This window comes from Babylonia areolata, chromosome 24 (assembly GCF_041734735.1).
Source record: "Babylonia areolata isolate BAREFJ2019XMU chromosome 24, ASM4173473v1, whole genome shotgun sequence".
Lineage (NCBI taxonomy): Eukaryota > Metazoa > Mollusca > Gastropoda > Neogastropoda > Buccinidae > Babylonia > Babylonia areolata.
Window position 1 is genome coordinate 2,612,296 of NC_134899.1, and position 15,152 is coordinate 2,627,447.

Here is a 15,152-nt window from a genome sequence, read left to right on the forward strand (position 1 = left end):
CCTTCCCCTCCCTCCCTTCCTTTGGTTTCTGGTAGAAGTGCATTGATGAAAGTGTGGAGCTGTAAAATCTTCCAGTGTATCTGTCTACAAGAGAGGGCGGGTAAAGGTGTGATAGTACTGGTAATAATAATTATAATGATGATGATCGCATTTGCATAGTGTATTTTTTAAGGTTGATTTCAGACTCAGTACACTGGCGATCACCCATTCACACACACAGCCATGCTGCAAAATAGCATGCTCAAACACACACACACACACACACACACACACACGCACACACACACGCACACACACACACACACACACACACACACACACACACGCACACACACACACACACACACACATGATTTTGACAGAAAGGCAGAGAGGGAGAGTCACAAGACAGGTTAACTACCTCAGAAAAAGTGCTGCTACATGAAAGTGCACAACCTTCTTGTTGCACATGTGCAGGACAGTCATCACCATGGACATGATGTCCGAATGGTATGTCAGTGTGACCTGACTGCTTGCTGTCTGAATGGTATGTCAGTGTGACCTGACTGCTTGCTGTCTGAATGGTATGTCAGTGTGACCTGACTGCTTGATGTCAGTGTGACCTGACTGCTTGATGTCTGAATGGTATGTCAGTGTGACCTGACTGCTTGATGTCTGAATGGTATGTCAGTGTGACCTGACTGCTTGCTGTCTGAATGGTATGTCAGTGTGACCTGACTGCTTGATGTCTGAATGGTATGTCAGTGTGACCTGATTGCTTGCTGTCTGAATGGTATGTCAGTGTGACCTGACTGCTTGCTTGATGTGGGTAAATGTTAGTGTGACTTGACTGCTGTGTTCCAGTTCTGTTGATCCTCACACTGCTCATGTCAAGTCCCCCCAAACCCCCTCCACAACCAGACCCCCTTTTATCTGCTGCAGTCCCTGCACAGCAGTCCACAGGAACTATTGATGTCAGGGGGCCACACACCAGCAGTCCACAGGGACTATTGATGTCAGGGGGCCACACCAGTTGTTCCACAGGAACTATTGATGTCAGCAGGCCAGGCACCAGCACTCCACAGGAACTATTGATGTCAGCAGGCCAGGCACCAGCAGTCCACAGGAACTATTGATGTCAGCAGGCCAGGCACCAGCACTCCACAGGAACTATTGATGTCAGCAGGCCAGGCACCAGCAGTCCACAGGAACTATTGATGTCAGCAGGCCAGGCACCAGCACTCCACAGGAACTATTGATGTCAGCAGGCCAGGCACCAGCAGTCCACAGGAACTATTGATGACAGGAGGCCACACACCAGCAGTCCACAGGAACTATTGATGTCAGGGGGCCACACACCAGCAGTCCACAGGAACTATTGATGTCAGGAGGCCACACACCAGCACTCCACAGGAACTATTGATGTCAGGAGGCCACACACCAGCAGTCCATAGGAACTATTGATGTCAGGATGTCATGAGGCTACACACCAGCAGTCCATAGGAACTATTGATGTCAGGATGTCATGAGGCCACACACCAGCACTCCACAGGAACTATTGATGTCAGCAGGCCAGGCACCAGCAGTCCATAGGAACTATTGATGTCAGGGTGTCAGGAGGCTACACACCAGCAGTCCACAGGAACTATTGATGTCAGGGTGTCAGGAGGCCACACACCAGCAGTCCATAGGAACTATTGATGTCAGGGTGTCAGGAGGCCACACACCAGCAATCCACAGGAACTATTGATGTCAGGAGGCCACACACCAGCAGTCCACAGGGACTATTGATGTCAGGAGGCCACACACCAGCAGTCCACAGGAACTATTGATGTCAGGATGTCAGGAGGCCACACACCAGCAGTCCACAGGAACTATTGATGTCAGGGTGTCAGGAGGCCACACACCAGCAGTCCATAGGAACTATTGATGTCAGGGTGTCAGGAGGCCACACACCAGCAATCCACAGGAACTATTGATGTCAGGAGGCCACACACCAGCAGTCCACAGGGACTATTGATGTCAGGAGGCCACACACCAGCAGTCCACAGAGACTATTGATGTCAGGAGGCCACACACCAGCAGTCCACAGGGACTATTGATGTCAGGATGTCAGGAGGCCACACACCAGCAGTCCACAGGGACTATTGATGTCAAGTCCCCCCAAACCCCCTCCACAACCAGACCCCCTTTTATCTGCTGCAGTCCCTGCACAGCAGTCCACAGGAACTATTGATGTCAGGGGGCCACACACCAGCAGTCCACAGGGACTATTGATGTCAGGGGGCCACACCAGCAGTCCACAGGGACTATTGATGACAGGAGGCCACACACCAGCAGTCCACAGGGACTATTGATGTCAGGAGGCCACACACCAGCAGTCCACAGGAACTATTGATGTCAGGGGGCCACACACCAGCAGTCCACAGGGACTATTGATGTCAGGGGGCCACACACCAGCAGTCCACAGGGACTATTGATGTCAGGGGGCCACACACCAGCAGTCCACAGGGACTATTGATGTCAGGAGGCCACACACCAGCAGTCCACAGGGACTATTGACGTCAGGAGGCCACACACCAGCAGTCCACAGGGACTATTGACGTCAGGATGTCAGGAGGCCATACAAAAGAGGAGACAGTGCATTGTTGCTGAGCTCCTTCAGAAGTGTTCACTTGTGCCTGTCTCTGATCCAACATACACAGAAGACAGTCCACTAAGCTCCCTACTGATAACAATAAGCACTCAGGCGTGGAGCCACACTGAAGACTCCCTGGAGTGCAGACTGTTGCCCCAGTGGCAGTTTCCCATGATGTGGAGCAGTGGGTTGGTTTAGCATCTGCGGAGTCTGGGGGAATGGAGACAACTGACGATTCACTTCTTCAACCTTCAGAGTCAACCCACACCAAACTGCATGTTTGGTGCATATCTGTTATGCATATGTGTGTGAATGTGGGTCTGAATTTTTTTTTTACATTTATTTGCTTATTTATCATCATTGTTGTCTTATTTATTTATTTAATTTATTTATCTTATATTATTATTTACTTATTTATTTTATCTATTTATTTATTTATTTTTATTTATTTATTTAGTTATATAGTTATTTATTTATATATTTATTTATTTTATTTTATTTTATTTTATTATTATTATTTTTTGTATGCTTAGAGTTGACTTCATCAAGTTTTTGCGCCTTATACATATTATTATTAGTAGTAGTTCTTTTTTTATGTATTTATTTATTTTATTTTATTTTATTATTAATTTTTTAAATTTATTTATTTATTTATTATTTTATTTTACTTTTTATTTATTTATCTAATTTATTTATATATATTTTATTATTATTATTATTTTTTTTCTCAAGGCCTGACTAAGCGCGTTGGGTTACGCTGCTGGTCAGGCATCTGCTTGGCAGATGTGGTGTAGCGTATATGGATTTGTCCGAACGCATAGACGCCTCCTTGAGCTACTGAAACTGAAAACTGAAACAAACTGTTCAAAGAAAAACCACCACCAAACAACAACAGACTTATCTCCTCTCCCCTAAAAAAAAAAAAAAAAATGCAGCCTTGGTACTTTATGAGGCAGATGCCTCAGTGACCAGCAGCATAACACGAAGTGCGCAGTCTGGCCTGGACTGCATGCATGTATCATGTATTCATTTTGTGAACCAACGAGAGTGGATTTCTTCTACAGAATTTTGCCAAAGGACAACACTTATGTTGACATGGGTTCTTTTTTCAGTGCGCCAAGTGCATGCTGCACACAGGACGTCGGTTTACCGTCTCGTCTGACTGACAGGCTCGGTTTGATTTTTCAGTCAAACGTTGGGGAGACGCATTCACTGACTTGTGCAGACCACTAATAATATGCATACTCACAAGTGCGTGTGTGCGCTCACACACACACACACACACACACCAACTAGAAACAGTGTACACAATATAAGTTAAGTTTTCTGACTAAAAAAGACATTCATTTATTGCCAGTGACGAAGACGTCAGTGGCTTGTGAGGTAAAAAGAAGGAAACAACAGAAAAAGACATATTACAGTCGATAACAGTGAATGGGTGGTTCATCACACAGAGACTGTTACAGTCAATAACAGTGAATGGGTGGTTCATCACACAGACTGTTACAGTCAATAACAGTGAATGGGTGGTTCATCACAGAGAGACTGTTACAGTCAATAACAGTGAATGGGTGGTTCATCACACAGAGACTGTTACAGTCAATAACTGAATGGGTGGTTCAGCACAGAGACTGTTACAGTCAATAACAGTGAATGGGTGGTTCATCACACAGAGACTGTTACAGTCATTAACAGTGAATGGGTGGTTCATCACACAGAGACTGTTAAACAGTCATTAACAGTGAATGGGTGGTTCATCACAGAGGCTGTTACAGTCAATAACAGTGAATGGGTGGTTCATCACACAGAGACTGTTACAGTCAGTAACAGTGAATGGGTGGTTCATCACAGAGACTGTTACAGTCAATAACAGTGAATGGGTGGTTCATCACACAGAGACTGTTACAGTCAATAACAGTGAATGGGTGGTTCATCACAGAGACTGTTACAGTCAATAACAGTGAATGGGTGGTTCATCACACAGAGACTGTTACAGTCAATAACTGAATGGGTGGTTCATCACACAGAGACTGTTACAGTCATTAACAGTGAATGGGTGGTTCATCACACAGAGACTGTTACAGTCAATAACAGTGAATGGGTGGTTCATCACACAGAGACTGTTACAGTCAATAACTGAATGGGTGGTTCATCACAGAGAGACTGTTACAGTCAATAACAGTGAATGGGTGGTTCATCACACAGAGACTGTTACAGTCAATAACTGAATGGGTGGTTCATCACAGAGAGACTGTTACAGTCAATAACAGTGAATGGGTGGTTCATCACAGAGAGACTGTTACAGTCAATAACAGTGAATGGGTGGTTCATCACAGAGAGACTGTTACAGTCAATAACAGTGAATGGGTGGTTCATCACAGAGAGACTGTTACAGTCAATAACTGAATGGGTGGTTCATCACAGAGAGACTGTTACAGTCAATAACAGTGAATGGGTGGTTCATCACAGAGAGACTGTTACAGTCAATAACTGAATGGGTGGTTCATCACAGAGACTGTTACAGTCATTAACAGTGAATGGGTGGTTCATCACACAGACTGTTAAATAGTCAATAACAGTGAATGGGTGGTTCATCACACAGAGACTGTTACAGTCAATAACTGAATGGGAGGTTCATCACACAGAGACTGTTACAGTCATTAACAGTGAATGGGTGGTTCATCACAGAGACTGTTACAGTCAATAACAGTGAATGGGTGGTTCATCATACAGAGACTGTTACAGTCAATAACAGTGAATGGGTGGTTCATCACACAGAGACTGTTACAGTCAATAACAGTGAATTGGTGGTTCATCAGACTGTTACAGTCAATAACAGTGAATGGGTGGTTCATCACAGAGACTGTTACAGTCAATAACAGTGAATGGGTGGTTCATCACAGAGACTGTTACAGTCAATAACAGTGAATGGGTGGTTCATCACACAGAGACTGTTACAGTCAATAACTGAATGGGTGGTTCATCACAGAGACTGTTACAGTGAATGGGTGGTTCAGCACAGAGACTGTTAAACAGTCAATAACAGTGAATGGGTGGTTCATCACAGAGACTGTTACAGTCAATAACTGAATGGGTGGTTCATCACACAGAGACTGTTACAGTCAGTAACAGTGAATGGGTGGTTCATCACAGAGAGACTGTTACAGTCAATAACAGTGAATGGGTGGTTCATCACACAGAGACTGTTACAGTCAATAACTGAATGGGTGGTTCATCACAGAGACTGTTACAGTCATTAACAGTGAATGGGTGGTTCATCACAGAGAGACTGTTACAGTCAGTAACAGTGAATGGGTGGTTCATCACAGAGACTGTTACAGTCAATAACAGTGAATGGGTGGTTCATCATACAGAGACTGTTACAGTCAATAACAGTGAATGGGTGGTTCATCACAGAGACTGTTACAGTCAATAACAGTGAATGGGTGGTTCATCACAGAGAGACTGTTACAGTCAATAACTGAATGGGTGGTTCATCACAGAGACTGTTACAGTCATTAACAGTGAATGGGTGGTTCATCACACAGACTGTTAAATAGTCAATAACAGTGAATGGGTGGTTCATCACAGAGAGACTGTTACAGTCAATAACTGAATGGGTGGTTCATCACAGAGACTGTTACAGTCATTAACAGTGAATGTGTGGTTCATCACAGAGACTGTTACAGTCATTAACAGTGAATGGGTTGTTCATCACAGAGACTGTTACAGTCAATAACAGTGAATGGGTGGTTCATCACACAGAGACTGTTACAGTCAATAACTGAATGGGTGGTTCATCACACAGACTGTTACAGTCAATAACAGTGAATGGGTGGTTCATCACAGAGACTGTTAAATAGTCAATAACAGTGAATGGGTGGTTCATCACAGAGAGACTGTTACAGTCAATAACTGAATGGGTGGTTCATCACAGAGACTGTTACAGTCATTAACAGTGAATGGGTGGTTCATCACAGAGACTGTTACAGTCAATAACAGTGAATGGGTGGTTCATCACAGAGAGACTGTTACAGTCAATAACAGTGAATGGGTGGTTCATCACAGAGACTGTTAAATAGTCAATAACAGTGAATGGGTGGTTCATCACAGAGAGACTGTTACAGTCAATAACTGAATGGGTGGTTCATCACAGAGACTGTTACAGTCATTAACAGTGAATGTGTGGTTCATCACACAGACTGTTACAGTCATTAACAGTGAATAGGTAGTTCATCACAGAGACTGTTACAGTCAATAACAGTGAATGGGTGGTTCATCATACAGAGACTGTTACAGTCAATAACAGTGAATGGGTGGTTCATCACAGAGACCGTTTCAGTCAATAACAATGATTGGGTAGTTCATCACAGAGAGACACCGAACACTGAACACTGAAATGTTTAATCATTAGCTGTAAAGCTCTAGTGACATAGTAGGTATTAATCAGAACAAAATTGTGCAAAACAGATAAAATTGAAACACTTTGGCACTTTGTCATTAGCTTAAAGTACATGTGACAGGGGGGTAGTGCCTTTTTTTCCAGTCATTCGTCTCTAAGATTTGGACAGTACACAGCAGAAAACAAAGTACATATAAATCATATGATAAATATATACGTATGTAACATCAACACACATAATATCAATCCAAACACACACTAAAGAACATGTAAATCATGAAATAATTATTTATGCCTGAACATCAAAACCCATCATATCAACGCGAACACATAGTGATATTGTCGATATCGACCACCCAAATGTAGCCCTTCCTTTTTATCTGTGCTATTTTCCTCATGGAACCCATACTAACTCTTAATTGATTAATGAGTAGTTAGGCAGATGATGGACGTTTTCCGTACATTTATTGCCTCAGATCATAGACACTAGAATTCCTAGAGATACTAGTGTCTATGTTCAGATACAAATTTTGCAACTGAAATGGAAGTATAACTTGATTGAATGATTATCATCATTTTTTTTTTTTTTTTTGTCATCAGTATGCCAAACAAATCTTTTCTCTGTGCTGGAGCTGTATTGAAAAGTGTACAGTTTTTACACATTCCATCGTATATTTTGCAGTTAAATATGAAACACACACACACACACACACACACACACACACACACACACACACACACACACACACAGAGGTGTGTGTGCACGCGTTTCACTAATAAGACGAAATAACGAAGGGCATTCACTCTCATTACTCAGAAAACGAAACAAGGAAATTCCCCTTACACGTTAGCAGGAAGACTGAGAAGTGAAACTTGCAGAGATTAGAGAATGGTTTATACACAGTATACATATGTTCATTTCTTGTAAGAGATACGTGATTTTCTCGTCTGGTAACATATTATTGTTATTATTATTTCCGGTTATTCGTGGTTTCTGAGAAGAGCAATAACATGCTTCTGAAGACAGTCGTGTTGCCTGTCGTGCTTGTGGGACTTGTTCCAAATGCTTTGAGTATTGAGCCAGTGACGCTTGCTCTTGGTTTGGGGGCGGTGGCCACTGCTGTTTGCAGCCTCAATTACCTCAAGTGTCTGGTCAGGGAATGCTGTCAGGATCGTTGGATTGTCAACAACATGACTGGTTTGGTTTCTTATCCGTGCTAAAAAAAAAGAAAAGAAGAGAGAGAGAGAGAGAGAGAGAGAGAGAGAGAGAGAGAGAGAGAGAGAGAAAAGAGAAGAGATGATGATGATGATGATGATTGATGATGATGATGATGATGATCTGCTGTGGGTGCTTTACAAAACACACATTTCTTTACATAACACAGTACATCAATGTTATGTATGCACAGCGAACTACACACACACACACACACACACACACACACACACACACACACACACACACACACACACACACACACACACACACACACACACACACACACACACACACACACACACTCACCTTTATTGTATAGTGGAACAGATCCAGCGATCAGACTTTGAGTTAAAAGAAAGGAATACAGGCTGTTCAAATTTACACGAAGAAATAATTAAAATCCATGGAATTGTTGGCAAACATGAACAACACAATAAAAAGCAGATTGGTCATTGATCTGTGGATGGAAACTGAACTGTTTCAAGACAAAATGCATAAAACGTTTTTCCTGTATATGTGGTAATTCAGGGGGAGGAGGTGGGGGGTGGGGGGTTAAAGAAATCTTGGACTTTTCACTGTCTGATTTTTTCTCGCCAAATCTTTGTAAAAAAAAGTCTAATTTGATTGTTGTTATAACCTTTGAATCGGTTATTCTCTTAGTCAGATTGTTGTTAAGTTAATGTTGTGAATAGTATTGTTTTCATCCCTTTCTCTTCCCCCTCTCCCTCCCTTTTTTCTCCCCACTTTTGTTTTCATGTCTAATATCACTTAATGTGGATAGACGTTAAATGAAGTTGAACTCACCACACACACACACACACACACACACACACACACACACACACACACACACACACACACACACACACACACACACACACACACACACACACACACACACACACACACACACACATTCTAATATACATTGAAACATACATATGTGTGGTTCGTCCGTCGGGATCGACGAGGACCATCTAGTCATCCTGGGGGTGGGTGGGTTGGGCTCTGTGGGTGCGCAGATGACTGGTCAGGCCAATCCGCGCCCGGAAGGTTCTGACGCAGTGTGGACAGGGGATGGTGGCGGCTGTCGGGGACTTGCTGGCACTGCTTTTCCTGGCCTGTCTGCATATGTACATACCAGAACACAGAATACTTTATTATCTCCATGGAGAAATCAATTTGTTGTGTAAAACAAATAAACTAAGCTCGGGAATCACAGTCATATCAATATATACATGTATACATGTATTTAAAAGACACAAAATGCTTGAATGTTGACATATAGTTAACCACGGATTACCTCTGCTGTCAAACGAAAACCTGATGACTTGGAAGCCGGTCATGTTTTTTCTTTTTCTACTGCTTTCTCCATGCTGTTCTGGACAGAGATGGGCAGGGTATGCAGTAAGAACAATGTTGTCAGCAGTAATCATGGGTGACCAGTATGGCTGTTGACCTGGTGTGTGTGTGTGTGTGTGTGTGTGTGTGTGTGTGTGTGTGTGTGTGTGTGTGTGTGTGCGTGTGCGTGTGTGTGTGTATGTAGAGGATGAGGTATATATGTGTATGCATGTCGGTACTGTGGGAGCAACGGAATGATATTGGAACGTGCAGGTGTGCATATATATGGGTATGTGTGTGTGCTTGGACAAGTGTGTGTGTGTGTGTGTGTGTGTGTGTGTGTGTGTTGTGTGTGTGCTTAGTGTACATGTGTGTGTAAGTGCATTTGTGTATGTGTGTGTGTGTACCTTACTTGTTACCCATTGGCAATGTTGCTTACAAATTTATCCCATGAGTGGGATGGAAACTAGATATGATAATCTCTTGTGGTTAATTCCTCTGATCAGTCCATTAGCTATTTTTGTATTCTGCCTCATTCCAGAAATCATTTTTGCTTTGGACAATAGCCTAAAATCTGTTTGTTGTGCAGAGTTGTGCTTTACACCGATTAGAAGAATGCTTGCAGACATTCGGTTTATTACTGTGAATTTTTTGTTTACAGACTTGAAATATCAACTTGAGATGCGATTATATGGCCAGCATCTGGTGAGCAAAGCCGTCACTAGCCACTTACTTGGACACTTGCAGTTGCGTCGTCCACTGAAGGCGTTGACGTTATCGTTCCATGGACCTACTGGCACTGGCAAGAACCACGTCAGCCGAATCATCACTGCAGCAATGTTTAAAAAAGGAATGAACAGTGAATATGTTCGGTTTATAGCAGTGACCAAAGAGTTCCCTCATCAGCAGAAGATATCCATCTACAAGGTTGGTTAACTGACCGTCAGTCTTCGACATATCCATCTGTCTGTTTGCCAGTCTGTCATTTTGTTTTTCTGTCTGTATTTGTTTATTTCGAGTGATGTCTGTATCTTTCTTTGTAGGTTGGTTGGTTGGAGTGTGGTAGGAATGACTGAAAAACAAAGAAAAGAAAAGAAAATGTCATTTCAGTCACACATTAATTGATGCAATCATATTTGATGTCTTGAGTTGACTTAGATGTGGAGTAGGAGGTAGAAGAGCCAAAAATAATTGACAGTCACATTGAAGTTCAAGTGACTCTTCTCATTTTGACCTCAGAATGTAAAATGTAGCCCTGTCATATGTGCAGTGATGGCCTAGAGGTAACGCGTCCACCTAGGAAGCGAGAGAATCTGAGCGTGCTGGATCGAATCACGGCTCAGCCGCTGATACATGTGTGTGTGTGTGTGTGTGTGTGTGTGTGTGTGTGTGTGTGTGTGTGTGTGTGTGTGTGTGTGTGTGTGTGTGTGTGTGTGTGTGTCCATACACCAGGACCGGCTGAGAGACATAGTAGAGAAGCAGGTGAAGAAGTGTCCCCAGTCGCTGTTCATCTTTGACGAGATTGACAAACTGCCGGGCGGTCTGATCGACACCATCAAGCCCTACCTTGACTACCATGAACAGCTGGGGGGTGTGGACTATCGCCATGCCATCTTCATCTTCCTCAGGTGAGCGGCTGCTGTTGATGATGCAGTAAAAATCACACTTCAGCTGTTTGGATCTTCCTCTGTTCGTCTGTTTGTCTCAAACTGAAATGAAAAAAGTTGGAAAGTTATCGCCCAGTATGCACTGCAGTTATGTCCCCACACTCTGTGTGTGTGTGTGTGTGTGTGTGTGTGTGTGTGTGTGTGTGTGTGTGTGTGTGTGTGTGCATGCATAATTATGTGTGTGTGCATGTATGTATGTATGTGTGTGTGCATGTGTGTGTGTGTGCGTGCATAATTATGTGTGTGTGTGCATGTATGTATGTGTGTATATGTGTGTGTGTGTGTGTGTGTGTGTGTGTGTGTGTGTGTGTGTGTGTGTGTGTGTGTGTGCTTGCGTGCGTGCATGTGTGTGTGTGGACAAGTCAGCGGATCAGAGTGCACACTAACGACACTGTGCACTGACAGCAACACTGGCGGAGAATCCATCACGCAATACGTGCTACAACGGCGGAGGGACGGGGGGTCCAGAGAGGACATTGGTCTGGCTGATGTGGAGAACGTCCTGGCCAAAGCTGCCCTCAACTCTCAGTCTAAAGGTAGTCCTCTTCATCTCATGGCCTTGGTAGCGGCTTTCAGAGTTGAGTTTTGGAGGTGTGCATGTGTGCCTGTGTGAGTAGTTAGTTAAAGGACACGCATGCAGCATATGTTCCTTGACCTGCCCAGTTTTACCACATCGTCACGATATTTACTCACTGGATGTTATCAAGCCAGCTGTGACGGTTTTCTTTCCTTACCCCAGCCTGAAAAAGCTGTACTCTAGTGAAAATGTGCTATATTTTAATAAAGAGTTTTAAAGACATGAACAGACTGTATATACATAGTCAGCTGATTTTTCTACAGAACTTTGCCAGGGACAACCCTTATGTTGCTGTGGGTTCTTTTACGTGTAATTATCATTGCTGCACATGTGACCTCTGTTTTGTCATCTCCTCCAAAAGTCAAGCATCCATACCTCAATGGCAGATATATGTAATGTGTATATATCACATGTGTCTCTTAAAACAATGGCAGATATATGTAATATGTATGTATCACATGTGTCTCTTAAAACAATGGCAGATATATGTAATGTGTATATATCACATGTGTCTCTTAAAACAATGGCAGATATATGTAATATGTATGTATCACATGTGTGTCTCTCAAACCAGTGTGCTGATATCTCTCCGCCACTGGAAAATATAGATCCATTCCTTCAGGAGGAAGGAGCACGGTGGCAGAATGGTTAAGATGCTCAGTTGCCAATACAGAAAGTCTGTGAAGGTGTAGGTTCAAATCCTGCTCTCACCCTTTCTCCCAAGTTTGACTGGAAAATAAAACTGAGCGTCTAGTCTTTCTGATGAGACAATAAACCGAGGTCCCGTGTGCAGCACGCTTCCTGGCGCTCTGAACAAGAACCCATGGCGATGAGAGTGTTGTCCTCTGGCACAATTATGAAGAAAGAAATCCACTCTGATCGGTGCACCAATATATAAACATGCACTCTCTAGGCCTGACAAGCAAGTTGGGTTATGCTGCTGTCAGGCATCTGCCTAGCAGATGTGGTGTAGCATGTATGGATTTGTCCGAAAGCATTGTCCCCTCCTTGAGAAACTGTAAGTGAAACTGATTTCTTCCTTCCTTCCTTTCCGTTGCAGGTGGGCTGTGGCACAGCCAGGTGGTCAGCATGCACCTGGTGACCGCCTTCATTCCCTTCCTGCCGCTGGAGCGCCGCCACGTCCGTCAGTGCATTCAGGAAACGATGTTGTCACGGCGATACTACAGGTCTGCCCATGACATTCCCCGCAGCAAGGTGGATCAGGTGATGGGAGAGCTAACCTTCTACCCTCCCGGCCAGCCGCTCTTCTCTGCCACCGGCTGTAAACGAGTGGCAGAAAAAGTGGACTATGTTATGTTTTGAGTGAGGGAGGGTTGGGGGGAGGGGGGGAGGGGAGAAGGTGGGCTTTCATTAAGCTCGAGTCTTGAGAAAGGATATTATTTCAGGTGTTTTTTTTTCTCGCGTTATCAGTCAGGATGTTGAAGTTCCTGTACATCCCTTTTTTTGTCTGTAGAAATATTTAAAAAGATCCTTTTTGTTTTTATTACATTTATTCTGAATTAAATGTTGACCTCAGTTTCTATATATTGGAGTTGATTTCCATTGTCTAGATTGAATTGTTAACAAATAAAGACATCTTGCAAATTAGAGCAACTCCTGTATTTCAGCTTTGTGGGTCTGATAAACCCACACTTTGTGAAGAACAAGATGCAGCCACACAAAAATGCGCTTTGTTGACTTACCCCAGCACCACTTTCCAAACTCAGCGTCCAGTCGGTTTCATGAAAACAGCCTTGGGTTTTTGTGCCATGTTTTATGAAGGGTTTCATGAAAACAGCCTTGGGTTTTTGTACCATATTTTATGAAGGGTTTCATGAAAACAGCCTCGGGTTTTTGTACCATATTTTATGAAGGGTTTCATGAAAACAGCCTTCGGTTTTTGTACCATATTTTATGAAGAGTTTCATGATGGCAACCTTGGTTTTTGTGCATCACCACCCGAAAAAAAGAAAAGAAAAAAAAAAGGCCAGCCCACAGACCCATAATTCTAAGTGCTTTATAATACTCAAGGCAGAGTGGGTGTGTTAATACTTTGTCAGTTGACACCAAATTTGGCATAAAAATAGGAAAAATTCTGTTCTTTCCAGTCATCTTGTTTAAACAATATTGCACCTCTGGGATGGGCACAAAAAATAAAAAGAAGCCTAATTATATGCAAACTGCATTTACTGTTATATTTAGATTTTTTGTATTCTCTAAACTTGGCACTTTGACCTCTTATTCTGACACAACAACAAGAGGAGTCATTATTATCATTTTTTATTCAAACAGGAACTTCTTTTGCTAAGCATGGAATTTTTATTTATTTTGCAAACGTTTTGGTGCAGATAGTAAAGAAGGGAAATTACTCTGTAATTAATGCTAGGGGACTTAATTTATCACAAGTGAGTCTTGAAGGCCTTGCCTCACTTGTTCTTTTATATATTAGTAAGCTTTCTGATGTAAACCTGAAATGGTTCCAGTTGAGTATCGTACACAGATATCTTGGAACAAATGTTTTGTTGAAAGAGATGGTGGTAATTAACAGTGATCAATGCAGTTTTTGCAAAATAATGAAAGACAGTAAAAGACATATGTTATGGTCATGCATGATTATTCAACGTTTCTGGCAAGCATTGATGAATATACTGAATGAAAGATGTCCAAATATTCAAAAACTGCATTTAACTAAGCTGTTAGTCATATTTGTTTTTAGCTAAACAATACTTATAGGAGTTAAATAAAACTGTGCCTGTTCTGCAAGGTTTTAATAATAAACTGAAACATACATATACAATTGAAGAGAATATAGCCTGAAAAACAATGTTCATATGATTTTATCACTTGATGGTTTGTATATACTTATAAAGTCATGTTTTATATACAAACTGAAGTGATGAATATATGTTAACTACAGATATATATATATATATATATATATATATATATATATATATATATATATATATATATATATATATATATATATATATATGTCTAGTAGTTTTCTAGTTGAAAAATATTCTAAATGTTTTTATCCTTTCTGCAATTCTTTTTGTGTATTCTGTTATTACTTTTCATTTGATGATAATGTTGATAGTTTTTCTTTTTTCCTTCATATATAAGGTGCTTTTTTTGTTTGTATTTCAGCATGTGTGCGTATGGGTGTTTGAGTGTTTTGTAAAATGAATATGAAAATTTTGAATGAAAATGTAAAAACAACCCCCAACACCCCCCCCCCCCCCCCCCCCCCCCCAAAGTGGAAAAGTACTTTACAGTAACATGCCAGTCAGACGCAAAGAATATCACACACACACACACACACACAC

The 15,152-nt window shown here is 42.2% G+C and overlaps 1 protein-coding gene across 3 annotated transcripts; it reads left to right on the plus strand.

Moving 5' to 3' along the window:
• Nucleotides 1–7,848: 7,848 nt before the first annotated feature.
• LOC143299027 (torsin-1A-like) lies at nucleotides 7,849–14,772 on the plus strand. Of its 3 annotated transcripts, none has more exons than XM_076612109.1 (5): nucleotides 7,849–7,970; nucleotides 10,241–10,506; nucleotides 11,032–11,207; nucleotides 11,652–11,782; nucleotides 12,884–14,772. In XM_076612109.1, exons 1-5 carry the CDS (start codon nucleotides 7,931–7,933, stop codon nucleotides 13,144–13,146), a joined length of 876 nt encoding a protein of 291 aa, XP_076468224.1. In that variant the 5' UTR covers nucleotides 7,849–7,930; the 3' UTR covers nucleotides 13,147–14,772. The 3 variants fall into 3 exon arrangements, with proteins under 3 accessions (XP_076468224.1, XP_076468223.1, XP_076468225.1); XM_076612108.1 differs by having other exon boundaries at nucleotides 7,856–8,217; nucleotides 12,884–14,771; XM_076612110.1 differs by having other exon boundaries at nucleotides 7,902–7,943.
• The last annotated feature ends 380 nt before the right edge of the window (nucleotides 14,773–15,152 follow it).

Bases quoted from the DNA above. Each gene is read 5' to 3' on its own strand.
- LOC143299027 (XM_076612108.1), top strand. From the start codon at position 8,031: ATGCTTCTGAAGACAGTCGTGTTGCCTGTCGTGCTTGTGGGACTTGTT. The intron at 8,218-10,240 runs GTTTGGTTTCTT...TTTTGTTTACAG, and splicing joins GATTGTCAACAACATGACTG to ACTTGAAATATCAACTTGAG. The intron at 11,208-11,651 runs GTGAGCGGCTGC...GTGCACTGACAG, and splicing joins GCCATCTTCATCTTCCTCAG to CAACACTGGCGGAGAATCCA.